At 32.9% G+C, this 17337-nt stretch overlaps 1 protein-coding gene across 1 annotated transcript; it reads right to left on the bottom strand.

Annotated features, from left to right (window-relative positions):
- Window positions 1955–13777, bottom strand: LOC18594115. The gene is made up of 7 exons (XM_018125184.1): window positions 13308–13777; window positions 11494–11679; window positions 10771–10952; window positions 3143–3288; window positions 2757–3033; window positions 2374–2682; window positions 1955–2269 (listed from the first exon to the last, which is right to left on the bottom strand). Exons 1-7 carry the CDS (start codon window positions 13696–13698, stop codon window positions 2021–2023), a joined length of 1740 nt encoding a protein of 579 aa, XP_017980673.1. The 5' UTR covers window positions 13699–13777; the 3' UTR covers window positions 1955–2020.

Raw genomic sequence — 17337 nt, 5'->3', positions numbered from 1 at the left:
TGCATCATCAGATAATGTCTTAAATAAAAGAAAATATTGAAAACACGTAAAATTTTATTTTTGAAGTTCGTATTATTTGCTTATATAGTCGCCATTCTATCTTTACTCTTTGATTTTCAGATCATTTAGTATAATCTAATTTGAAAAATGCTTTTACCGCGAACATGAAACAAGTTTGCAACAGTATAGGCGTACGAAAAGTCTAATGAAAACCAATTATAATTAACACCATGATTATTGTTGACTATCATATGTTTTCTTCCTTAATATGTTTATTAATTAGTAGTTGATATATAGCCTATTTAATTTAACCCACTTCTATTACATGTGATCAATTGAGAGACAAAATGCCTGATATCATGTGGGAGATATAAGACAGAAGGTCAAAGGAAAGATAATTGGAAGGCATTTAATGGAGGAAGCCAAAACATATGTCTGAAAATCAATATAAAAAAAAAAAAAAAGCAAGAAGAAATATTAATGCATGCCAGTTTTGCAGGTAAGACTCTAATGGGGACGGAGACACTGACTTGTTTGATTGAAGAAAGGGATTGAACTCTAAGAATTATAAATTGGTCAAACAGGTAAGAAATATATAAAAATGGTATTTAGTTAAAAAAAAATGAACACTTCTTGAATAGATCATATACAAAAATTTAGAAAAGAAAAACATAACAAGTTTCTTATGCTATTTTCAATGGGTCCTTTAACTATAATATTTTTAAAATTTTCACCATTCATCACTATAAAAGGAATATTTTATATGAATATTATTTTTAGTATTTTCAACTGAATATCTAAAAAATCTTCAGAATTGTTTAAAAAATTTTAAATAAGGTTTTATTTTTTTAATTGCGTTCATTCAAATTCTTATAAATAAGTTTTTACGACTAATGATTGATTAATTGTTATTAATCAAAATGCCAATGATGATGTGATATGAAAATATGATCATGTAATATATTTCACATTCTACATCAAGTTCACGTGGATATAAAATGATAAGTAGTGTTTTAATTAATAACGGTTAGTTAACTGTTAATCATCAAGGTGTATTTTGTTCAAAATAAAAATATAATGCTTTAATTGAATGCAATAAAAAAATAAAACTTATTTGAATTTTTTTTAAATAATTCATGAACTTGTTAAAACACTATACTGTATTTTTTATACACATTATTGATCAAGTCTTTGAACTTTATCAATCTATTGATTTTTATTTCTAATTTTTTAATATTTAATTTAATTTTTTTAAAGGCTAAAAGTATTTACCGAAAAAGTTAAACACATAAATTTAAGTTATTGTAGCACTAGTAGTAATGAAGAACTTTCAAGTTATTGTTCGATGTTAATCTACTTTATGATTTTTCTTGATCAAAAAAAGAAAAAAATTACGGTTATTAGGTAAACTGAGGAACATTGCTTCAAAAAACAAACACATCACTAGTTCATCCAAATAATATTCCGAAGTAGTCTCTCTAATATGCAATGTCAAATGGGAAGTGTCCCATAGTTTATACCTGAAGCTAGGGACAAATTGCTTACCTCCTGCACCAGTTGTTAGAAAAATTTGAAAAGAAACAAGGAATTTTGGGAAAAAAGAAAAGTATGACTTTGCAAGCGTGAATTAACACTTTTCTTAAAGTGTTTTTTTAATTTATAAGATATAACAAAATTTTTAACACACGTTATTTATATAATAAAAAGATTTATTTTTTTTATAATTGAGAAGAGGGGGATTCGAATCTTACTATTTAAGTATGGGATCATGCATCGACCAATGAGCCAAATGTTTAAATGCAATAAAAAGATTTATTTCCTTTCATAATATAATTCTTTAAATAGTTATTTACTTTCATAATACAACTATTAAAAAATTATATTTAATAATTTTTAATAATACAACTATCAAAAAGTTATATTTTAATAGAATAATTATTTATAACTCTTTAATCATCACTTTTCATTAATAAATCCAACATTAATAAACTATGTAACACTATTCACCACATTCATGAACCTATGACCAACCGAAGACATAAACAAGAACATAAACGAGCGCCAAAGAAAATGGATAAAGGAGGAAAGCAACCGAACATGTCCAAAGCGGGAAAGTGGTGCGGAAACTGGCAAAGGCACCCATCACGATGCAAACAATAAGAATAACCAGCACTTCAGATGAGAAATCCCATGTCAATCCCCTGGCGTAAACAAGTGCCAAGAAAACTGACAGACAGAGGACGTTATTCATAGTTACTGTCGCATAAAGCTGCATCAAGGAACTTGGAGATGAGAATTTATATACTAGCCAGATAATCAGCCGGATGATCTTCGATTTTACTCAACAAATAGGTGGAGTAACAAGAAACAAACCTCAGAAAATGTTAATGATGCAGTCCTCTTCTTCTTGCGGCTAGCAAAGATAATGGCTGGTACAGCTTTGCTAGAGTTGCTAGCCAATGGCAATGCAACGAATGAAATGAAGAAAGATGGAATACTTGTTGCAATAGAAAAATTATCAACTGCGTCTACCAGTGGATCTGCGAATGCAGCTGCAATAAGGGTACCCAGCAGTAACATTAGTACTGCTTTTAAGGAGGTCCATCCAGGGTTTTCAACATCCTCAACAACCTCATCAGTTTGTTCCTCCGACCCCAACAAATCATGTTCTCTCTTGGCTTGCTGCACAATAATCCAAAGAAGTCAGCCTGTGTAAGTTATATAATCTCTGGAGAAGTCATCAATGCTCAACATACCTTGTGAAAATGGTCAATAAACTTAAAAGTTCCGTTATTAGGTTCAAGATAAGTACCACCGGTTCGCTTTGCCTCAATAATCCATTTTTCAATACCTCTTACAAACTCCCCCTCTTGAACAAGAGAGTCAAGGGAGATATCGAAATCTGCCATCACTTTTCTCAGAGCATCATCCTTATCCAAGTCTATCTCTTCAAAACGGATTCCTATAATAAATGCTTTCAGTTCAGAAGTTGAAAGACTACCATCATGATTCTCGTCAATTGTCTCAAACAACCTGTCAGATGTTGTTTAGAGAGTAGCAAATGTTAGAATACTTGAAAAGTGGCAAACAAGCACCAGCAGAAGAACCAAGTGTTTCTTGATCGTCAAAATTCAAAACTGACTCTCTTATCATTTCTGTGTTAGGATCACCGTTGTCATCAAGAAGTTTTCCTAAAGCAGTCTTTTCCAAGTGTTTTAAGATTCCTGATATGAAATGTTTATGCTTTGCAAAAGCAAGTCGCCTTCTCTGGACCCTAGGCTGAAAGACCTGCAAAATATAATATATATATATATATATACACACACACACATCAAAAGAAAGTCGGCTATCGGAGGAACAAACATTTCATGAAGCTAATATCAATATATTTAAAGAAAAAGTTCAGCTGATTATTCAGGACAGTATTAGACAGAACAACCACACTTTACTATTAAAAGATTCCAAACCCCACATTCAACATCTAGACAACTAAAGACATGCAATGAAAAGTCTACCAACAGCTCGGCAGACATAAGACTTCACTACCGGATAACACATTTCAACCATGCAATAGAACATAATTTTCAGATTTTATTTTCTTGTTCATGACTGGGTTTGTCATTGATGAAAATTGAGATCCCATAATCATTATGAATAAATTCCTTTACCTACATAAGGAAGCTCAATTTTACAAGTTATAATGCAAACAACTTTTAACAGAACTAAGTGACTACCCAATAATGTAATTCTAAAGCACTTTGGGCTCACATTTTCTGTTGAATCGCTTTTATCCATAGATTTCAGGTTCATACTAGCAGAAAATATACTAGTCATGGTAATAATATTAACTATATTGACCAATCAATACAGCATATGGTAATAATATTAACTATATTGACCAATCAATACAGCATATTCAAACCTTTAATGCATTATGCTAGAGGGAATTTCAGGTCTTGGTAGACAAAAAAAAACAACTATTTTCAGTTCCATTTACTTTTCCTAGGTTATAGCATTCACGCATAATGTTAAGAAGAACACAAATGGTGTAAGAGTAGCTAGCTATCCGTCGCATTCTTAAGCTCAGATTAACCAAAAGGAAATAATAGACCCACCACAGTGAGAATCCTTATTACAAAAATACTAGCAGCTAAATCCGTTCATTAAAATAAAGGTGAAACGAAATTTCTATATACTGATTACTAGTAACTGCAATCTCTACATATTAATTACCAGTAATTGAATCACCACGAGAATACGAAGCTCCTGTTTCAACCTCTCCATCTGTCCTTCCCAATTACTGTTAAGCAGCACCCAAAGGATTTTTCCACCAGGAAACTAGGACACATCCATCCCGCAGCCACACAAAAACAAACCTTCACCTTGCCAGTAGAGAACTGACAGCAATTTGACAGCATTCCACTTTAGAGAACTACATTTTCACCAACCTAGTTGGTTCGAATCGATATGCTCTGATCAATTGAAACTCATTGTATCCATAGTGCAATAGATATGGATCATGAATTCATGATCCAAGATTTGTTAAATTAAGACTTGCATCGAAGACCCTCTCAAGACATGTTATTAACCAAAGGTCTATACTTAGTTTGAAATTATGATAGCTGCTTACTGTCAAGTTTATAACAGCTATGTCTAGTGAATGACTTATGTAATGATTAGCATATAATCTTGTGCCCAATTACTGTTCAAAACTTGCTTGTTAAGTTTTTGCTATGCATATTTACTAAGTCAATGCATATAAGAACTAGCAGCCTATTGTTAAGAAAAAATTTACTTTTCACTTACTATGTTCTTTATGCTTGTTCTTTAATATGTTGTGTTGATTCTACCGTTACTCAAAAAAAAAAAAAAAACAATGGTATCAGAGCTTTCATGGTCTTAGAGGCATGATTGCAAGCCTTTACAACCTTCACAAGAAAACTAAGCAACCCTCACTTCATCAGAACATGGCTTCAAATGGCAACACTTCATTTTTTTCACCACTAGATTTCAATGGTGAAATGTTGTTTGGGTAGTTGAAATGAAAGCTTTCCTTAAAGCCTTTGAGTTTTGGGAGGCAGTTGAATAAGGAAGAAAGCCTCCTAAGCTAAGAGCCAACCCCATCATAAATCAAATGAAACAACATAGTGAAGAAGTGGCTAAGAGATATAAAGTCCTGTCGTACTTTCACACTGTTGTGGTATATGTAATATTCACAAGAATAATGCCTTGTGAAATAGTTAAGAAAGCTTGGGATAAGCTCAAGGAGGAGTTCTAAAGGTTTGACAGAACTAGAAAGATGTAGACTTTGAACCTAATGAGACAATTTGAAGTGTTAAAGATAAAGGATAATGAGACATTGAAAGACTATGTGGACAAGTTGATGAAGATTGTCAATCAAGTGAGGCTTTTGGGAGTTAAGTTTTCAGATGCTAGAATTATGGAAAAGGTGTTAGTAAGAGTTCCTAAAAGTTTTGAGTCAAAAATTGTAGCTCTTAAAGAATCAAAAGACCTCACGATGATGTCCTTGTAAGAGCTGGTTAATGCTCTACAAACCTCAGAAGCAAAGAGAAAGATCAAGCTTAATGAGCATACTAAGACAGCTTTGCAAGCAAGATTCAAAGACAAGAATTTCCTTCACAACAATAGTAGAAGGTCTCCAAGTGAGAAAAGACATAGAGAAGGATGCTGCTACAAACTAGAAGCAATAAGATAAGAACACCAGAAATACAGTGTGTTCTTATGCAAAAAGATTAACCATGCTGAAAAATATTATTGGTTTAGGCCAAATGTTAAGTGCATGAAGTGTAATTAGCTTGGTCATGTAAAAAAAATATGCAAGAACAATGTGTCAAATCAGCAAGCTCAAGTCTTAGAAGACGTGGAGTCTGTTGAAGAACTATTGTTCATGGCATTCAAAGGCAAAATAAGAAAGTTAGATCATACTTGGTTAATAATTAGTGGCTGCTTAAATCACTTAACACCAAATTCATCCTTGTTTACTTCCATTGAACAAGGTCTTTGTGCTAAGATCGAAACTGGAAATGTTGATTACTTGAATGCTATTGGGTAAGGCACAGTTGCTAGCACAACACCAGCTGGAACTAGGTATGTCTTTGATGTTTATTTGGCACCTAAGGCTAGTCAGAATTTACTTAGTGTAGGTCAAATGATTGATAATGACTACATTTTGTTGTTCAAGAACAAGGCATGCACCATATTTAAGCCTTTTGGTAGTGTTTTAATGACAATGAAGATGAGAAACATATGTTTTCCTTTAGAAATGCAACACTTAAGCCTTAGTGCAGTTGAAAAGGCTAATTATGATGTGTCTAAATGTGGTATAAAAGATTTAGACACTGTAACTACTGAATAATGAAGTTGTTGAATTTTGACAATTTAGTGACAAAAATACCCTCCATACGTGAACACATTGATATCTGTAAAGTTTGTCAATTAGGCAAGAAAACCAGGATGCCATTCCCTTTAAGAAGCACCAGGAGAGATGTGGAAAGGCTCGATGTGTACATTTAGATATGTGTGGTCCAATGAGTGTTGAATCACTAAATGGCAGTAAATATTTTCTTTTATTCACTGATGATTACTTTAGAATGACATGGATTTTCTTCATTAAGTTCAAGTCAGAAGTTTTCTCATTGTTTAAGAAGTTCAAGGCACAAGTTGAGCTTGAATTAGGTTGCAAGATTAAAAACTTTAAAACAGACAATGGTAGGGAGTACTTGTCTGTTGAGTTTGATGAGTTCTTAGCTGTTGCAGGCATTAAGCTTCAGTTTACCATTTTCTATTCTCCCCAACAAAATGGAACATGTGAAAGAAAGAATAGAACATTGTTAAACATGGTTAGGTGCTTGTCATTTGAAAAATCAATGCCTAAGCATTTTTGGGCAAAAGCAGCTAATACTACTATTTACTTGCAACATTCATTACCAACAAGGGCCTTAAACAGCATGATAGCTTATAAAGCTTTGCACAATATCAAGCCTTCTGTGAGCCACCTTATAACCTTTGGTTGTGTCTGTTACATTCATGTACCAGCAACAAAGAGAGATAAATTATAGCCAAGATTATAGCTGAGAGTTCTCATAGGCTACAACATGCAGTCCAAGTGGTATAGGGTATACAATGTGAAGACCAATAAGGTGCAAATAGTTAGAGATGCTAAGCTCAATGAAAAAGCTCACTAGAATTAGGACTCAAATGATATTGATGACTCTGAAAACAGATTACTCAATTCAGATTCCTTACTTAATGTTATTCCAAAGGCTTAAGAAGATCTTAATGACACTAAGATACTTGTAAAAGGTGTCAGGACATTGCATGACATTTATAATATGTGTAATGTGGCTATTGTTGATCTAACCAGCAGAAGCTCATAATTCAACTCATTGGAAAGCCACTATGGATGAAGAAGTGAATATAATCAACAAGAATAGTACCTGGTTTCTGATGGAAAGAACTGACACTATGCATGTCATAGGAGTCAAGTGGATTTTCAGAACCAAATTCAACCTTGATGGTTCTGTCAACAAGTATAAAGCTAGGTTAGTAGTGAAAGGATGCTCTCAACTAACTAAAGTGGATTTTGGTGAAACCTTTGCACTAGTTGCAAGGTTTGAGACAATCAAAATGTTAATTGCCTTAACTACAAGTTTAGGTTGGCTAATTTTGCATTTGGACATCAAATTAGCTTTTCTAAATGATTTTCTACAAGAAGATATATATGTAGACCAACTTAAAGGTTACGAGGCTAAAAGTAAGCATAACATGGTTTATAAGCTGCACAAGGCCTTGTATGGACTCAAACAAGCCCCTAGAGCATGGTACATCAAGATTGATTCATATTTGACCAGTAAAGGGTTTATGAGAAGTCCAAATGAGCCCACATTGTATGTTTACAAGGTCGATGACCAAGTAAAAGTCATAGTTTCCCTTTCCGTCGATGTCCTATTTGTAACAAGTTCTAATAGAGAATTTCTGAACAGATTCAAAGTTACAATGAATCAGAGTTTGAGATGTCTGGTATGGGAGAAATGAAGTATTTTCTCAGGTTTCAACTTGATCAAAATGCTAATGGTATCTTTTTATCTTAAAAAAGGTATGTTATTAAAGTACGTAAAAAGTTTAACATGAGCCAATGTAAGGCAGTAAACTTTCCTTTGGTGGTCAATGAAAAGTTTGCTGCAACTAACTCCCCAAAGCTATTTGATCCTTCTTATTATAGAAGTTTGGTAGGTAGTTTACTATATATCATATGGTTCCAAGCTAAATATCATGTTTTTGTGAGTTTTCTACCCAAGTTTATGCAAAATCCTATTGTTAAGCACTTTGCAGCAACAAGAAGGATTTTGAGATACTTGAAGGGAACTTTAGACCTTGGTCTATATTTCAAACATGTAAATGACATAAAACTCATTGGTTTTAGCATAAGTGATTGGGCTAGCAGTGTTGAAAACTCTAAGAACACTTTAAGCTATGCTTGTCAGCTTGGAAATGCCATGTTCAGCTGGAATTCAAAAAAACAGGAAGTTGTGGAGCAATCTACTGTTGAAGCAGAGTATATTGCTGTTGCTATAGCCACTAACCAGGCCATTTGGCTTAGAAAGTTACTTGGTGATTTGAATTTTGATCAAAATGATGCTACAGAGTTGTTTGTTGACAACAAATCAATAATAGCAATTGTGAAAAATCCAATCAATAATGGCAAAACCAAACATATCAAGGTCAAGCTTCATACCATAGGAGAAGATGAAAAAAATGGTGATGTCAAGTTCAGCTGCTGCACTTCTAATATGCAGGTTGCAAATATATTCACCAAGGCTTTACCTAAGACTAGGTTTGAGCAGTTGAGATCTATGCTTGGGGTTTACAGAACAAGTCTTAGGGAGAAGTGTTGAATTAAGACTTACATTGAAGACTTTCTCAAGACATGTTATTAACCAAAGGTCTATACTTAGTTTTGAATTATGACAACTTCTTGTTGTAAAGTTTATGACAGCTATGCCCAGTGAATGGCTTATGTAATGATTAGCATGTAATCTTATGCCTAGCTACTATTCAAAGCTTGCTTGCAGGGACGAAGCTAGAGTATTTTTAGATGAGATGAGGGGGCCAAACAAAATAAGATACTAAACAGTTAAAGAAAAATTTATGTATAATTCAATTCTCACTCATATAAAAGATTAAATAAAATTCATAAGACATTGGACATATAAAAAAATACACATTAACAATAATGATAGTGTCATATATATATGACTGAAAGGAATTATGAAATGAGTCTCTCTCACTCTCTACACGCAAGAATAGAAGAGAATAATTTTTCAAACTCAAATAAATTACTTTTTTATATTGTGTGTTCTACACAAAATGGGTATCTTTATGAGGAAGCGTTCCTCTTATTTTCTATTTGCCTCTTAAATTGTTAATTAATATATTAAGTTATTGGATTAAACTATTAAGATATACCATGTTATGATAAGTTATTTGGTTAGATTGTTAAAATATAATATGTTATAATAAACTTAGATTTATATTAAAACTTAGTAAGTTTAGATTAGTAGACTCATTTTTATTTTTTTTTAAATTTGATAGGTTTAACATATTAAGTTAAAACTTACTTGCTGGGCATAACTAGTAATATGCTGACTATAATTTGATCAAACAATATGAGGAATAAAAATAATTATTAAATAAAAAATTATTTTGTGGGTCATTAAAATTATATATAATAAATAAAATAATATTAAAAAAATACAATTATTTCATTTTGTCAATTGGTATGTATATCTTTATTACTTAAAGTTTGCAACATACATACCAAAAAGCATTGGTTATTTTGAATAAAAAATGAGACATTTATGAAATTTTAAGTAATAGTACAACACCGCAACTTATAGTTGAGAATTATAAAATAATTTATTAATTTTTAAAGATTCAACTTATAGAAAATAAAATCTACATAACCAAATAAAGAAGAACATGGCAAGTAAAAGATAGAACCCACATAAGTTATAACAAAAAAAAAAAATACGGTTGATGGTTTGTGAAAATTTGTGAAAGAAAATTTATAGAGATTTAGAATATATAAGTAAATAAAATAAAAATAACAAAAATAACAATATAAATTAAAAAAATAAAAGAACTTTAAAATTGAGTCAAACATATAAAATCATTTTGTTATTCCTTATTTACATTAATTATTAAATAAAAAATTATTTTGGAGGGATCATTAAGAGAATTTATAAAAAAAATTAAAAATTTTAATAATATCAAAAAAAAATTTAAAACTTTTGGAGAGTCATGCATAAAGAGGCTCCTCCCTTGCTTGCTTGTTAAGTCTTTACTATGTATATTTACTGAGTCAACACATATCAGAACTAGCAGCCTATTATTTAGAAAAAAATACTTTTCCACTTACTCTGTTCTTCCTGCTTGTTCTTTAATATGCTGTGTTGATCCTACCTTTACTCAAAAAACAACAAGCTTTACCAAAAACCTTAACCATGATTCGGTCTAAACAATTACTCAAAAGCTTAAGTTGTAAAGAATACAGGTTGTGCTTTTCCAGATGGTCCAATGAAAGCAGAAAATAATTCATTTTCACACATCTGCTAACGTTTACAATAAAGTTGTAAAGAGATAGCTTTTTAAGTTGTAAAGAGAGTCTAAAAAACTGTTGAAATAATATTTAAAGAAAAACAAATATTGGAACACATGATGATCGAATTCCTTCATGGAAAATATTATTACCTGATAAAAGCAATAAGAAACCAGCAGTGAGAGTGATACGATAAGAGCAATCAAAACTGCTAATCGTCTTCCTAAAGTTGAATTGAGAATTTGTGATACTTGAACAATAATGAATGGGATAACCGACATAGCCATTATCCTTGCAGCATAGCAAGTCCAAATATCAGTACTGACACCAGTCTCTGCAACATTGGACAAACATTTGCATTAGGGGCAACTAGAAAAAGAAAAGCTTTTGGATTAGGGATCGACCTAAAAACAATAATCACATCTTAAGAGACTAGCTCAAACAAAGATACCACGTGTACTCATGCACTTAGGCAATGAGCCGTCACAGAAGGTTAGACTCATCCCCAGTATTCCAGCCCAACTTCTGAAGTTATGTTGACTACAATGGAAACTTCAGACCTTAAAAGAAAGCATCCCTTCCCCACTTAATAATTTAAGGTTATGAAGATATAACATGACAAGCTGATAATAATACATAGTAATAGAAAAAGAAACCATTGATACTAGAACTGACTACAGTAAAAGGGCATTTGTCCATTCTCAAGGTTTTCTTCTTGCAGCAGTTGTCACTATTAAATCCAAGGGAAGTTTCGATGAAAGAAAAGGTGAGAACTCAAGTCATATGTTCTTGGCCACTGTATGATACTTGGTAAAACAACTCATCAACCCCTCATAGCTAACTAGCTGAGCATAATGTTGAGAAGAGTCGCACACCTGTTAGGCTAAATCCTTTTGTAATTGTTCCATCTACTGCAACTGAATCACGAAGATCACACCTTCCAACAGCGACACAGGATCCCCATACCACGGTGAGAAACATGATAGTTGACCCAGCTAGCATCCCCATCCCGACAGAAACCTGACTTTGTGCAGTTTCTGTGGCTCCAGAAAGTCCAGATACTGGGAAGAAAAGAAAACCAATTAAATGTGTTCTAGACGTAAAACCATAACCATTAAGTACACGAGGCCAGATACTGTGGCATGATAACTTTCGAACGTTGCTCATGCAATCAGAACAAAAGAGAAGGGGAGTAAAAAAAAAAAACAAATTCATATATATTATTTTAAAAAAGCATATTATATATTTGTCAGGTAAACCATAACAAAGAAAACCTTCAATCCGGGCGGAGCTAGCTAATTTTTATTGGGAGAGCCAAAGGTTAAGAAGAATAAAAGTAAAAAATTTTTAAAGTTAATATATTAAACTTAACTATTAATAATCAAAAGATTTATAATAAATAATAATTTTAAATAATATGTAAATCAAAAGAAATAAAAAAAAAACTTATAAATAGTGTTCTATGAAAGTTTTGTTCAACGATGGTAATATCTTTTTTAATATAAATAATTAAATTATTTGTAAGAAACTTATCATCCATTTTGTTTTGAAGTCTTGTCATTTTCAATATAAACGACTAAAAAATTAATGTAATCAACATCTAATATTCTTATTTTATTATATTTAAGTTTGTAATACTAAATATTAAACTATAATACATAAACTATAAATAGTTAAAATGATATATAGAAATTAATAATTTTTTTATACTCAAGATAATTTTCTTTCAACTAAATATAAAATGTAAAGTACATTAAAAACATATACTCAAGATAATTTTTTTTCTTATATAATTAGGATTAATAAAAAAAATATTAGTGAAAATTTGAACAACAACCAATAATGCAATACTAGAATTTATATTTGAGAATTATATATACAATAATTTTTTAAATTTTTAAAATTAAAATCATTAAAAATAAAATTCATATAAAAGTAAAAAGAAACCATGACAAGTAGGAGATATAACATATATAACAAAAAAAAAAGAATATAGTTGATGATTCATAAAAATTTAAAAAAAAAAANGAATATAATTAAAAAATAAATAAATATAAATAGAAAAAATTAAATAAAATTTTTATTTTTTTATAATTTCACTATACAAGGATAAAAAAAAAGGAAAAGATGAGTGGAGAAATTTAAAAAATTAAAAATTTGAGTAAAATTGAATGAGCTTTTAAGATCATTTTATTATTTTTTAATTATATTAATTATTTAATAACAAATTATTTTAAAAAATCATTAAAAATAGGCCCACCCCCCCATATTACAAAGGGACGCTCCGCCCCTGCGGCTTCAATAGAAGAGTAAAAACATTTCAGCTAAAATATGCAATTCATATATTATTTAGAACTTCAAATCATTTAGTTGTTAAAAGAATGAAGCAATTAAAATTTTCCAAAATCAACTCTACGAGCTTGAAGTTGAGTACTGACATCATGATCAAGAAATGGACTACAATGGGTAGTAGACGGTAACTCTGTTAACCCCAAAATGAATAATCTCAATATAAATCAAAATTTTCACGTTTTCGGTCTTTCTAATCTATTTTCTGATCAACCAAACAGGGGATGACTAGGACTTAATTGTCTCTTCATAAATCAGAGCATTAACACATAATCTCACCAACCAAACAACACAATAAAAAAGTTGCAAAAAAAAGAAAAAGAAAAAATTTAAATGTTACCAAGAATAAGCATTGCATTGGGCAGAGCTCCAAGCGGAGGCAAGGACAATCCTCCAACAATCCCGGGACCGCGGATCACATGCAAAACCTCACTTCCATTGGACAAGTAAGTAGCAGCTAAATACATGAGGTATCCATAAACAAGGATCAAAAACAAGTTCCCGAGCGCCGTGGTGCTGCAGGGTAAGAACCCGTAAGTCTGCTCACAGGATACCTCCGCCGAAGCCAGCGGCTTGAGGAGGAGGAGGTAAGGTGGAGATTTAACGGTGGAGATTCCATCGGATACGAGATCCGTTGGGGATGGACGGCCGGTGATGAAGCGGGCTTGAGCTTGGAAACAAGAGAAACCAAAGAGGATGAAGAAAAGGAGTAGGAAATGTCTGGGAACCATGGTTTTTTTTTTTTTCTTTTGTAATTCTTACGACATGAGAAAAAGCTGTTGATGCTAATAAAGCTGTCTGCATATGCCTTTAGACATAGTTTTGATTAGAATGGGAGACTTGGCAGAAATCTTGACCAAGAGTGAAAGGCTTAAAATTACTTGCAAGTTTTCATGGTCTTTAGCAGTCTAGCTCAAGTAATTAATGAATTTTTTTTCATGGTTGAAAAGAGAGTTAGGCCTAAGTAGACCGGGTAACATCAACATGATCCAACCTCTAACAAGTTTCCTCGCATGAAAACGGAGTATTGATGTTGACAATTTAGTGATTCCAGCAGGTGAAGAAGAAGAAGAAGAATTGGGAGCCAATCAACAGCTTGTTGAAGGAAGGAAGAAAGTTAAGTGATGAGTAATGACAAAGCCACCTACTAGTCAAGATTGTAATATCAACATTGCTATTGATCTGGTTACTGGAGATGACTTGGTTATTGAAGTTTTAATTTTTAATGAGTCTAAAGGCTCTGGTGTTTTTCCTTCCCCTGCAGCGAATGCTTGAAGCGGTGGCAGGTTGGCTTTTGGTGGTTTTTTAGCGGGTGTACGTAATCTGGAATGTTTGCAAAATTTTAATATCCCACAAGTGTGAGTAGGACGGTGGGTGGATAATTGTTGAAATCTGGTGCTTTTTTTTGCAGCCACAGAGGTGATGAATCTCGATAAGTTCAAATAGAAGAAGACTTTAGCTGCGGTTTTATTTCTTTATCTGTGTCATTTGGTGTCTTTAGCTTGTTTGACTTCTCTTTCACTTTGTCCATCTGCTGTGATTATTTACTTGCCCCACATGCTAGAATTCACGTCTCAATTCATTGTGTTTCTTCCAAAACTACATCGATTGACTAGTTGAGAAATGACTGGTGGGAGGAAATATCTCACCATTCCCACAGCACCTAGAAGGTTGGAATGCCAGGTGGTTGCTTAACCAGCTGGCTCTTTTTTTTTTTTTTTCTCTTTCCTCCATCATGTATATAAAGTTGATTATTGAGTATATGAAAGTGGCTATGCACACCGTTTGTGCTGACCCAATATTTTTTTCTTTCCTCTCATTCGATTATGCCCTCTGGCTCTCTTTCATCCCTGTTCTTCATATTTTCAGATTTATCAAATCTTCAAAATGGTATCAAAGCAATCCTAAAGATCTTAAGGGACTAACTCATTATTTTTTGTGAACTTTCTTGCTAGATTACTGTGTACCCTTTTACCATTTTTTCATGGCATTAGCTGGTTTCAACACACCAGCTCCTCCACCATTCGCTAGGGAGAACTATTAATATTGGGCAGTCAAAATAAGGGCATACCTCAAAGTTTTTGATTTGTGGGATGTGGTTGAAACAGGAGGAGAGCCACCAGCAATGAGGCATGCGAATCCAACTATTGCTCAGATCAAGCAGCTCTATGAGGAAGTTGCCAAAAGGTATAAAACACTGTCTTCTTTACACTCAGCTATTTCAGAAACTATGTTTGCTAGGATTATGCATACTGATAGACCTAAGGAGTTATGGGATTTGTTGAGAAATGAGTTTCAGGGTAGTGAGAGAACAAGGCAGATGCAAGCTTTGAATCTTCAAAGGGAATTTGAGATGTTGAGAATAAAAAAAGAAGAGACTATTCAATAGTTTTCTAGAAAAACTCATGAAGTTGGTAAATCAGCTTAGACTTTTGGGGGAAGAGTTAACTGAAAAACGTATTGTTAACAAGGTATTAGTCAGTTTGCCAGAAAGGTTTGATAACAAGATTTCTTCCATAGAAGAGTCAAGAGATATTCCTAGACTTACTCTAAGTGAGTTTATCAATGCTTTAGAAGCTCAGGAACAGAGAAAGGCTTTTAAAGAGGAAGACTATACTGATAGTGCTTTGGTGGCTAGGACCAGAAATCTTAAGCTAGGCAATAATAGTTCTAAGAGAAGTGAGTCAGATAGGAAGGATAAAGAGAAGAAAAATTTTGACAGTAAACCTGAAAAACAGAAACAAAAATACCAACTCTGCACACACTGCAAAAAGACTACTCACTTAGCCAAGTATTGTTGGTACAGGCCTAATGTTAAGTGTAGAGCCTGTAACCAACTTGGTCATGTGGAGAGAGCATGCAAGAATAAGGGTTCAAGCTCAAAAGGGAAGCCTACAGTGGTTGAACATGTGGAAGAGTTTGATGAAGTGTTGTTTACGACAAGGATGGTTGATGAATTAGCTAGGAAAAAAGTCTGATTGATTAATAGTGGCTGCTCGAATCACATGACTAGTGATGAGAGCCAATTTACAACTTTAGATAGAAGCTTTAAAGCTAAGGTTGAGATTGGTAATGGGGTATTTCTGGAGATAGTTGGTACAGGAACTGTAGCTGTGGAGATTGACTCAGGTTATAAGTATATAACCAATGTTTATTTGGTTCCACATGTTAATCAGAACCTCCTAAGTGTTGGTCAACTCATAAAAAGCCATTATGCTTTGTTGTTTAAAGACAGATTTTGTACTATTTTTGATCCTAAAGGAGATGAAGTGTTGACAGTAAAAATGAAAAACAAATGCTATCTAATTGACTGGAAGCATACTAAACACAAATCTATTGTCAGTTCAGTTGTTGATTCTGAGTTACGGCACAGGAGGTTAGGGCACATTAATTATAATTCATTATAGAAGATGTCATCACAAGAGTTAGTAGAGGGTCTACCAAGGATAACCAAGCCTATAACAATGTGTGGAATCTATCAATATGGGAAGCAAAGTAAGCTTCATTTCCAAAGGAAAGGAAATGGAAAGCAACAGAGAAATTGCAGCTAATTCACACTGATTTGGGAGGACCTATGAAAATTCCTTCTTTAGGAGGAAGTAGATATTTTTTGCTATTCATTGATGTTACCAGGTACAGTTGGATTTCGTTTTTGAAATTTAAGTCAGAAGCTTTGCCTTGTTTTGTGAAGTTCAAGAAACAGGTTGAGAATTTAGTATCTAAGTCCATTAAAATATTGAGGAGTGATAATGGAAAAGAATTCACTGCCTTTGAGTTTGAAAAGTTCTTATCTCAAGTTGGAGTAATACATCAGTTAACTGTACCCTATAGTCCTCAACAGAATGGGGTAGCTGAAAGGAGGAACAGAACTATTATAAAAAATGGCAAGGTGCTTACGCTACCAGAAAAAATTGCCAAAATCCTTCTGGGCTGAAGCTGCAAGTATTACAAATTATCTACTAAACAGATCACAGATAAGAGTGTTGGAGAACAAGACAACCTATGAGGCTTGGTTTGGTTATAAACAAGTGTTCTGCATATCAAGGTATTTGGCAACGTTTGTTATGCTAAAACACAAGTAACAGAAGAACTAAGCTTGATGAGAAAAGCATTCTGGCAATATTTATAGGCTATAGTGACATTACTAAAGGCTATAAGCTTTATAATATTGAGACAAAACAGATTTTTGTTAGCAGAGACATCAAGTTTGATGAACAATCATGGTGGAACTGGGATAAGCTGGTTGTTGAGAGTTTTGGTAGTTCTAGTCAAACATCAGGGGATGAGCAGTGTAAGATTAACAGTGATGAGGATATAGAAGCAGAACATCCAACAGTAGGGGTACCAGATCTTTGCAGAACATATATGCA

Source organism: Theobroma cacao, chromosome 7 (assembly GCF_000208745.1).
Source record: "Theobroma cacao cultivar B97-61/B2 chromosome 7, Criollo_cocoa_genome_V2, whole genome shotgun sequence".
Classification (NCBI taxonomy): Eukaryota; Viridiplantae; Streptophyta; class Magnoliopsida; order Malvales; family Malvaceae; genus Theobroma; species Theobroma cacao.
Note: the sequence above shows the minus strand (reverse complement) of the source record. Positions and strands in the feature narration are given on the sequence as shown.

Bases quoted from the DNA above. Each gene is read 5' to 3' on its own strand.
- LOC18594115 (XM_018125184.1), bottom strand. From the start codon at position 13,698: ATGGTTCCCAGACATTTCCTACTCCTTTTCTTCATCCTCTTTGGTTTC. The intron at 11,680-13,307 runs GTAACATTTAAA...TTTTCTTCCCAG, and splicing joins CAATGCAATGCTTATTCTTG to TATCTGGACTTTCTGGAGCC. The intron at 10,953-11,493 runs GTGTGCGACTCT...CCAATGTTGCAG, and splicing joins AAAAGGATTTAGCCTAACAG to AGACTGGTGTCAGTACTGAT.